Below are 9,509 nucleotides of genomic sequence, written 5' to 3' on the forward strand. Positions count from 1 at the left end.
CGCACGACTCGCACGCCGAGGCGAACACCAGCACTGAGACCTGCCTCTTGGTGTGGTGAGAAAAACCATGCGGGGCGAACACCACCCGGCTGCCGGCCGCCGGCTGCCGACTTTCCCGCTCGCGAGCATGCTCGGGCACCGGCTGGTCGAACCATGAGCGGCAGGCCCCCCCCGCCGGCCAGACCTTGCTCGATGCCCGGTCTTGCCCTCGGCGCCCAGTTGTGCCGACAGCGAACCGGTGCCGACCGCCTGCGGCCGGGTCCCCATGCACCGAGGGGGCGGGTCGACCGAACGTCGCCGGTGCGGCGCGCCGGCCTGGCCGGCCGCTCAAGTTGGCATTGGGGCTCCTTTGGAGGAGGACCGGCGCATCCAGAAGCCTGGAGCACACGGCCCGGCCTCCCGGCTTGGAGGCGCTTCTATCCCGGATGGCCCGACGGGGAAGGCCCGAGGCCCGCCGCGCGCCCCCCCCCCCTCTTGCGTGAGGGCGTCCCCTCGCCCAAGCTCGCCGGCCGGTTGCCCTGTTTCCCCCTCACCCCCGGCGCGCCCCCCGAACGGCGGCCACGCGCCCCCAGCGCCGGCCCGGAGGTCGGCCCACAATGGCTACCCCGGCAGTTGCCCCGCACTTGGCTCACCAATCGAGCGGCCGCCCCTGGCTCGGGTGTTTTGCCTGGAGCCCCTCAGCAGGCCATGCCCCTCGCCCTCCGCAAGGTCAATGCATTCCTTCCCGGCCAAACGCCACCGGTGGCCTGGTCCGGCGGGTCGCAGCGCCGCCGCCAGTCGGCTGCCGGGGTGGGGCCGTTTCCCGGGGTCCCGGGGCACGCCCCGGCGCCGTCGAGCCTTTGTTTGCTCGCTCTCCCCCTCTCTCAGACCACCGCCGGGGGCACTGAGGCGGCGGATGGGGTCCCCTGAGCCGGGCGCGCCCAGGGCGGCCACGCGTGGCCCCCCCCCCCCCCGCCGGCCCCGTGGTCGGTGCTTCGCCGCGATCTACCCGCCTCCGGCCCGGCCAGGCGCCTGGATCCTGTATTCGAAAAGGGCATCCCCCTCCCCGCCGGCCCCCCAGGGCGCCCCGGTGTCGTGTCGCCGCTGGAGCCCTCCCGGCTCGGGGCCGAAAAAGCCCGCACTTGAAAAGCTGGCCCATTGGCATGGAACACTCTTTGAAAGATCATCGAAACCCGCTCCGGGGGGGGGGGGGTGGTTCCCCCGATGTGCTCTGCCCCTCCGCCGGTCGACACAAACAGAGTCTCCGCCTCGCACGAGGCGCCCGCGTGCCGCCCGTATACCACTCTCCCAAAGACACCCCAAAAGGGCCCCCCCCCCCCCCCCCCCCCGGCGCCGGCCCCCGGCGGGCGTCCGCCCCGGTCTCGATGTACCCTGCAAACAAAGGGGCTCGACCGGGGCTCGGTAAACGCACACCCGCCCCGGCCGGGCGTTGTTTATAAATATAGTTCACAGGGCCGCTCTCGCGCTCGGCCCCAGCCCCGCCCCCCTCCCCACTCCCCGGGGCATCTGTGAGGGCAGCTCCACGGAAAAGAGGCCCGGCGCTGTCCGGCACACAGGCTCAAGAAGGGAAGCAGGCATGCAATGTCCGAGGGCCGCGGCGGTCCAGGACGAGCACTGACCCGCGAGTGCCTTCGATAGAATCCATGAAACGGTCGCCCATGTTCAATTTCAATGAGAATGCCATTATGGCAATCACACGACATTTTGAATCTGCCCGACAGAGGGAACGCATCACGCCCCCGGTCGGCCAAAAGGCCGGGTCATATGTCCCAAACCACATGCCGAAGTCCCCTTCTGCGCCGATGGCCCCCGAAGTTTTTGGCCGGCTTTGGGACGGTCGGGGTCTTCGACCCAAGGGGATGCCCGCACACGGGCACTCGTCCGTCGCTCACCCCTCCTCCGGCCCCACACCCGAGGTTGCTCGCCAGCAGGAGCCAGCCGGAGCAGCCCATGCCACCGCCTTATCTATGGTTCATGTATTGTTTTTTTTTTTCTCTCGTTTGTCACCGAGATTGCACGCACACCGGAAGGCGGGGAAATGAGGGAGATATGTCCCGCTCGTCGTGCGGTGACGCAAGGCAGCCTCTGCCATTGTGGAGTGGCTACCGTGGAGAAAGAGTGGAAAGAGGTGCCACCCCGCCCCCCATTCGTCTCTCAGCCGTGGGCTTACACACGGGAGTCTGGGTGTGAAAAAAGGAAGGTGGCACGGGCTTTGCGCCTCGCTCCATCTACTCGTGGTCCAGACGCAGCTCCCGGCGGGGCTTGTTGTCGGCAAAGAGGAAGTTGCACACGCGCTCCACCAGCCAGGCACCCACAAGGTCGATGGCAATCAGACGCATCATCTGCTGGCGGAATTCCGCCGGGAAGGGAACCAGCTGCAGCCAGTCGGCCAGGGTCTCGGTGGCCGAGGCGCCAGTCCCGTCCGGGCTGACCAGCTGATCATGCAGGAACCCGGAGGCAGCGGCGATGCACAGGCCAAACACACCGGCCAGCGACAGGAAGAGCGGCCGATTCTCATAGATCGACTCGCGGAAGGGCCGGCCCTGGTAGTTGATGGCGAAGGTGGACACTTGCATGGCAAGCGAAATCAGGTAGATGCCATTGTTCAGGAGGTTCGGCTCGAAGGGAGTCTCCAGATTGATGACGTGCTTGACCCCGGCCTGGGCCATCATCGTCTCGGCCAGGTTGGTGACGCTGATCATGCAGTACATGTGCACGGCAAACTGGCCGAGGATCGAGAGGATGATGTAGAAGTTGAAGATGTTGGCCTGCGGGCGCTTGCGGCTGAGGTTTTCGGCAGGCTGAGATATGGGGGAGGGTTATTTTTTCCCCCGCCACATTGGCAGAGACCCGGCCACAGCGCATGGTCACGACGGTTAGCGCGGTTGGCAAAGCAGCACCAGTGCTCTCTCTCTCTCTCTCTCTCTCGCTCTCTCTCGCAGGCACGTGCAAAGAAAAAAACTCCCGAAGAAAGGAAAGCACAAAAGCGGGCAGGGGGCAAAGGCAGGCACAGGGAAAAGCGAGGGAGGCCGAGCGGCACCCGGCAGCAAGACAATGAACGCACCTTGGCACGCGACAGGGACAAGAAGCACACGGACAGCAGGATCCCCGAGATGGTGTACTGCACGTCGCTGAACTTGATGCCCGCCAGGTAGAGGACACTCAGGGAGTGTGCCGAAATCAGGGAGTTCAGGGCCAGAATGGTGTACATCTGCATGGTGGTCACCAGCGTGGCGCGCCCCTGGCGCACCACATCGCAGATGGCCTTCACGTGGGACAACTTCGAGGTGAAGGGCGCCGCAATCGAGGCATCACCCAGGCGGACCATGGACTGCTGGCCGAAGGGATCGTCCCCGCCGCCGGCACCGGCCTCGGCCGACTCCATGGTGGACTGGGCAATCTGGAAGACCTCGCGCAGGGAGGGCCGCGGGGCACCGGTGCCGCCGCCGGCCGCCGACGCCTGCGACAAGCGCTGGCGAGCTTCGGCAATGCGGCGCTGGTGCTCGGCCAGGGCCTGGCGCTGGCGCTGGAGCTGCTGGGCGCGCATCTGCGCCAGCAGCAGCTTCAAATCCTCCGGCCGGCCATCCAACAGGGCCACCCCGACGTGCGCCTGCTTCAGGGCCCCCACATCGTTGGTGCCATCGCCACACATGAGCGTCACATAGCCCAGGGTCTTGAGCAGGGTGAGGATGCGCTCCTTCTGCTCGGGCGAGGTCCGGGCGAAGACGCGGAAATGCGCCAGCAGCCGGGCCAGCGACGGGCGCTGGGCCAAGTCCCGCAGGGTGCGCCGCTCCATTTCGGCCTCCATCAGCCGGAAGAAGTGCCCCAGAGCACCACCCGACACACAGACATCATACTCGTAGAAGATGCGCTCCAGCCCCGCCGGATCGGTGAGATCGACCGGCTGCGCGCGGTCCTCCTCATCGACGAACACCAGCCGCGACAGGGCCGCCGCGCCGGGGCCGGGGCCGGCGCCACCGGTGGACTCCTCGCCCACCGTCGACGTCTCCTCCTCCAGGAACATGGCCGGCCGGGCCACGATGCCCACCTCGCGAGCCACATGGGCCCCGGTCAGGGCGCTGTCGCCGGTGATCATGACACACCGGTGCGACGACTCGCGGAGCAGGCGAATCGACTCGGCGGCATCCGGCTTCAGGGCCGTGGAGCACACCAGGAACCCGGCGAACAGGAGATCCGACTCGGCCTGGTCGCGGGTCAGCTCGGCCACCCGGGCGCCGACCGTTTTCGCGCAGAAGCCCGACTGCTGCTGTGGCTGCTGCGACTGCTTGGTCCCAGACCCGGGAGAGGCCCCGGTCGACTGCTTGGTGCCGTTGCCGGCCGCGACATTGTCATCGACATCCTCATTGCTGAGATCCGACCCGGCGGGAGACCCGCCATCCGGCGAGGAGGACTCACTGGAGACCATGCTCCCACCATTGGCGGTGGCTAGGTCATCGGCAAACCGATAGGCCAGGGCCAGGACCCGGCGACCCTGGCGTGCGTAGTGCCGCTGCACCCGATCATACCACTCCGGCTTGTCGGCCAGCAGGTCGCCAATCACCTCGGCCGCTCCCTTGACGCTGATCAGCACCCGGGGCTGGTCCAGGGCCGGGGTCTGCTGTCCGAGGGGCAGGTCCCCGCTGAAGAGCGACACCGTGGCCATGCGCTTCATGGCCGAGGAGAAGGCAAAACGCCGGAGGATGCGCAAAGTGCGCCGGCGGCCGCCGGCCTCCGGCTGCGACACGGCCGTCATCATCGTCTGCCCCGGGGGCACCAGGCCGGAAGTGTCATCCCGACGGCTGAGCAGGTTCCACTCGAGCGACGCGAGCATCGCCCGCTCCAGCGGGTCACCCACCAGGCAGTCGATCATGCGCATGGGGGCGGCCGGGGCATTGGGCCCGGCAGCCTGCGGCTTCTTGGCCGCCGCAGCCGCGGTCTTCGGGTCCAAGGCCGACAGTGAGTGGCAGGACGCCAGCACCAATGAAGCCGGATGCAGGCCGAGCCCGGCCACCGGAGTCAGGTGCGTCGGAGCGCCGGGCGCAAAGAGGTCGGCATTCAGCATCAGCGACGACGCCGAGGGGGCCGAGGCCGGGCCCGGGGCCAGCCGCGCCGAGGACAGGGACTCCAGGGGGTTGGATGCGGAGGAGATGCTGGGCAGGGCCACACCCTCGAGGGTCAGCTCATCCGTGGTCAGGGTGCCGGTCTTGTCGAAGCAGCAGATGTCCAGCTTCCCGGCAAGCGGGATGCGGAAGGGCTCCGTGCAGAAGATGGCCTTCTGGGTCAGGGCCACCAGGCTCTGGTTCACGGCCAGGGCCAGCTCCATGGGCAGCTCCGGGGGGATGACGCTGGTGACGATGAGAATGCAGTTGAGCAGGAGCTTGTATCGATCGCGATCATTGGCGATGCCTGGTAGTCAGGGGGGGGGGGGCATAGAAGAGGAGAGAGTGAGAAAAAGAGCGAGCGGCCACCCGGGGGAGGGGAGTAACTTGTGCGTGTACATCGGATCGAGATAAGGAGGAGAAGCCGATACAGCCACGTGTATGCGGGTGTGCGTATATATAAATATATATGCGCGAGATCTGCAGTGTCGCACCTTCCATCCAGACGTAAACCGACGCGCTGACGGCAAAGACCATGAGGAAGAGGATGAAGAATAGGCTCTCAGCGCTGTTGGCACTGACGCGCTCCGTGCTGGAGGCAATGGTCCGAATGAGCTTGCCCTGGTAGGTGTTGAAGCCGGTGCGCAAGACAAACCCGAGCGACCCGCCGTCAGGGGCTATGGTGGACAAATAGCCAAGAAAGAACGAGTGTTGTGAGCAGGGAGTTGAGGAGGCGAGTGGGGCAAGAGCAGGTGGCCATCAGTGGAGAGGCCAGGTCAGGGCGCACGGGTCTCGATGGAGGCATTGATGGCCGACTCAGCCTGAACAACCTTCGTGCCGGCAAAGACACAAAGGGCCCGGTGGCGCGAGCGCAGATCCAGGAGCTCGGCAGCCGCGGCAGCCGCTGCATCGGCAGTGGCACCCGGTGCAACGCCAGTCACACCCGCGAGGGATTCCTGGGTCGAGGGGAAAGAGGGGCAGCCGAGCCATCCCGGCAGGCGGTCAGTCGGTCGGTTCGGCACAACAGGAGAGAGGACAGCCGAAAGAGTGGTTTGGAGGCGGGCGAGCGGGCGGGCAGGTAGCAGTGGCGAACCTTCGGCTGCGGGACACTCTCGCCGGTGAGCATGGCCTCGTTGACGATGCACGTGCCGTCAAGCAAGAGAACATCGCAGGGGACGCCGCGATCATTCTCCGAGCGGACTTTAGCGCCAAAGTGTGAGGCGGCGGGCTGTTAGATGGGAAAGTGGCCGACTCCAAGGAGGGGCATTGTCACGGTGAGAAGGAGCAGCATACGCACCAATCGAAATAATGTCACCTGGGATGAGCTTCGAGCTGGAGATCTCCACCCACTGACCGAAGCGGAAGGCATTCACAGGGAACGGCTTGGGGGACATGTTGCGCAGCTCGGTGAAGTTCTTCAGGCGCTGCGAGACCACAGTCGCCTCGAAGGTCACCAGCATGAAGAGCGTGAACAGGCTGAAGTACCAATAGTCATCGAACATGTAGAGGACCACACAGAAGACCTGGAACACGAAGAAGGGGGCAATGGAGTGTTCCTTGAAGAGCTCCAGGAAAGTGGGCTGGGGGATGGCAAGACTGCGCGCGAGGGGCAGGAGCAAGCGTGAGAATGGTGCGGCAGTGTAACGGTGTGTGGGGGTGGGAGGGGGAGTGGGGAGGGGGATGGCAACGCACGTGTTCTGGCCCCACTTGCGCTCGTTCTCAAAGACATCCAGCTCATTGGAATACCCACGCCACTGGCGGTAGTAATGCAGCGGCCGGCTAGTCTCGAAATGCTCGCGGTAGAAGTACTGTCGGGCAGAGGGAGAGAGGGGGGGGGGGGGCGAGAGGTTAGCAGGGGACGAAGGGAAGAGAGATGTCCGTAAAGTCGAGAGCAGAAACAGAAAGGAGGAGAGGCTCGAGAAAAAAGCGCACCTTATGGGTCTCATGATAGACAAACTTGCGCAGCTGATACACAAAGTACAGCTGACGCTGACCGGTGGACTGGAGTGGGAAAGGGCGCAAGGACAGCAGGTTAGTGGGAGAGGGGCGAGGGGAGGGTGTTTGCCCCGGGAGCGAAGCAAGAGAAGGAGAGACGCCGGGCCAATTGGGAGTCGCCGGCATACGTACGGTGTCAACGAGCAGGGGGCAAACCGTGGGCTTGCCCTTGTGGGGGACCGGCTCCACGCGAATGTACACGGCCTTGTACGGGTCGGTCACCTGGCAGAGGCGAGCAAGAAGGCCGACAAGCAGCACAGAAGGCGGGTGGGAGGGGGGACCTGTCAGCCTGGCCAAGCACTGGATGGGAAATGGGGAAGGGGAAAATCGGGGGCAGGCAGCAGGCGACGCACCTCGCGGCAGAGAACTCGCACACGCAGCGAAATACTCCACTGGCAGGAGAGGATCAGCAGGACATGGCCAAAAACCATGGCCACACCGAGGAGCAGCCAGACATCCGGGTTGGCAATGATGCCAGCCGCATAGAGGCCGGCCGCGATGAGGTAAAGCGTCGCATAGGGAAGAGTGTAGATGCGGGCCCAGACCGGACGCGGCACATGGAAGGAGGCGCTCTTGATGGAGGTGGACCGAACCAGGGCGTTGGAGGTGGCCGCCGGTGAGGTGGGCTCCAGGTACGGGTTGTCCGTGGACAGAGAGGGGTCAGGCGAGAGAGAGACACCCGGCCCGGCGGCCGGGTCGCCTTGCGGCCGCCGAGGCCGTGCGCGCGTCGAGGCCGCCCCGTCGGCGAGGGACACCGCCGACGAGAGGGCCTTCTCGCTGGGACCCATCGGCTTCGAGGAGGCCGGGGACATTAGCGATTGCCCGCCACTGAGGGGGGAAGGGGAGCGTTGATGGGAGGAAAGGTGGACGGTGGGGGGCGGAGTTCACACGAGATGAGGGCGGGCGGGGGGGGGGGGGGAGGGAGAAGGGGAGAGGGAGCACAGGACACTGGTGCCAAGGGTTACCTGGGACAACCAGGGGGCCTCACAAGAGTGCCGCCCCCACGCCCCCCCGCCCCCCCCCCCCCGGGGCGAGAACGCTGACAAGGACATCAGTTGGCTGCTGGGCGGCCGGCCCGCCGAGGGTGAGACACGTTGGCCTCCTCCGGCCCAGAACACCGGGCTCTTGGCGACTGGGCGCATGAAAAAAAGGAAAGACAAAAAAGCGGCCACCCTCATTTCCGGGATGAGAGGGTGTCCACACCCGGCGTGGCTCCCCCCCCCCCCCGGCCACGCCTCCGCGCGTTCAGGTGTCATTGTCACCATCCCTGTTGTGGCTGGCCCGGAAGTGCGTGTCGAAAAAATAGCCTCCCGATGTTCGGTCGTGGCGGAAAAAATATCCAGCCCACTGGAATCAGCTGGGTGTCACCTAGACCCCTCCATCCGGTCCGGCCGGGTCCCTGGGGCGCGCGGAAGTGGGGCCCCTCAGCCAAGAGAAACATGTTGCCCCCCCGCCCCGTTTCCTTCTTTTTCTCTCCACGGAGCCAGGCCCCCAAGGTGGCAGGGTGCGCTTGTTCTCCCGGGTCTGCCCCTACTGAGGCCGGCGGGGGTTGGGTTTGTCGGTGCCAGCTGCCTGCCCAGGCGCGCGCGCGCATGAGCGCTCGTGCGTGTCGGCAAGGCCGTGGTTGTGGGCAATGGCTGGAGAACAGTTGAGACGAACACCAGAAGTGTCTGCCAACGTACGGAGCAAGAGCCTATCGTTGGAAGGCTATCGTAGTTCGCCCCGTGCTGAAGGTGGCAGGGGAGCAGGTGCTGGGGATTCTGTCCTTCGCCCTTTCCGTTCCAGGGAGGATCGCCAGGCACGAAGCGAGAACCCGGGACCGGCATCAGGGCGGCTGGTCATTTGCCGCCCGGTGTCGACAGGAGGCATTTTGCGAGTCGGTCCCTTGTTCTTGCTCTCCCCCACTATCTCCCTCTCCGCCCTCTCCTTCTCCCTCCCTCTCCCTCTCTCTCTCTCTCTCCGTCTGTGTCTCTCCTAGTCATGTTTCCGGGTGTATTTGGGGTGTTCTACGCATGGGGACCAGTCCTGTGCTCAGTTGTGCTCCGGGGCATCGGTCATCAGGCTGTCCTCGGCGATGTTGGTCGCCGGGGCGTCAGAAGATGGGCCGCCTGCCGTTGAGGAATCGACTGCTGGGCCCTCCGCAACATCGATCGGTGGGTCAACCAGGGGGGTATTGGCATCATGGTCTCCGTCGCTGCTCGGGGGCGTAGGAGTCGGCGCGCCGATGGCCACAGAGACATTGAGATCCTCCTCCGTGAGGTCGGCATCTTCAAGATCACTGTCTTCCGACTCGTCAGCTGGCCCGGTGAAGATCGGCAATTGGCGGAAGGTCTCGAGTTGAGCACTGGCCAGTGGTTTTGGGCATATTGGGCGGCAGGTGAATGGGAGGGGGGGGGGGGGATTGGCCGGACCACA

At 65.6% G+C, this 9,509-nt stretch overlaps 2 protein-coding genes across 2 annotated transcripts in view; both read right to left on the bottom strand.

Moving 5' to 3' along the window:
• Nucleotides 1-1,961: 1,961 nt before the first annotated feature.
• H696_01793 (hypothetical protein) lies at nucleotides 1,962-8,001 on the bottom strand. Its single transcript, XM_009495701.1, has 10 exons — nucleotides 7,448-8,001; nucleotides 7,227-7,316; nucleotides 7,032-7,100; nucleotides 6,792-6,907; nucleotides 6,397-6,695; nucleotides 6,193-6,299; nucleotides 5,887-6,055; nucleotides 5,594-5,776; nucleotides 3,065-5,406; nucleotides 1,962-2,801 (listed from the first exon to the last, which is right to left on the bottom strand). Exons 1-10 carry the CDS (start codon nucleotides 7,904-7,906, stop codon nucleotides 2,229-2,231), a joined length of 4,407 nt encoding a protein of 1,468 aa, XP_009493976.1. The 5' UTR covers nucleotides 7,907-8,001; the 3' UTR covers nucleotides 1,962-2,228.
• Nucleotides 8,002-9,125: 1,124 nt separating this feature from the next.
• The window catches only part of H696_01794 (hypothetical protein), a gene marked incomplete at both ends in the record, with an annotated part of 948 nt that continues 564 nt past the window's right edge, over nucleotides 9,126-9,509 (bottom strand). Inside the window, one exon of the mRNA XM_009495702.1 lies at nucleotides 9,126-9,438. Coding sequence (XP_009493977.1) covers nucleotides 9,126-9,438 — 313 coding nt within the window. The remainder of the gene's footprint in view (nucleotides 9,439-9,509) is intronic.

Source organism: Fonticula alba (assembly GCF_000388065.1).
Source record: "Fonticula alba strain ATCC 38817 unplaced genomic scaffold supercont2.2, whole genome shotgun sequence".
NCBI classification, from domain to species: domain Eukaryota; order Rotosphaerida; family Fonticulaceae; genus Fonticula; species Fonticula alba.

What these genes read in the sequence shown, in the direction of transcription:
- H696_01793 (XM_009495701.1), bottom strand. Translation starts at nt 7,906, where the DNA reads ATGTCCCCGGCCTCCTCGAAGCCGATGGGTCCCAGCGAGAAGGCCCTC. An exon ending in TGCGAGTTCTCTGCCGCGAG is followed by an intron (nt 7,317 to 7,447) that starts GTGCGTCGCCTG and finishes CGCCTCTGCCAG; the next exon opens with GTGACCGACCCGTACAAGGC. An exon ending in GCCCCCTGCTCGTTGACACC is followed by an intron (nt 7,101 to 7,226) that starts GTACGTATGCCG and finishes TTCCCACTCCAG; the next exon opens with TCCACCGGTCAGCGTCAGCT.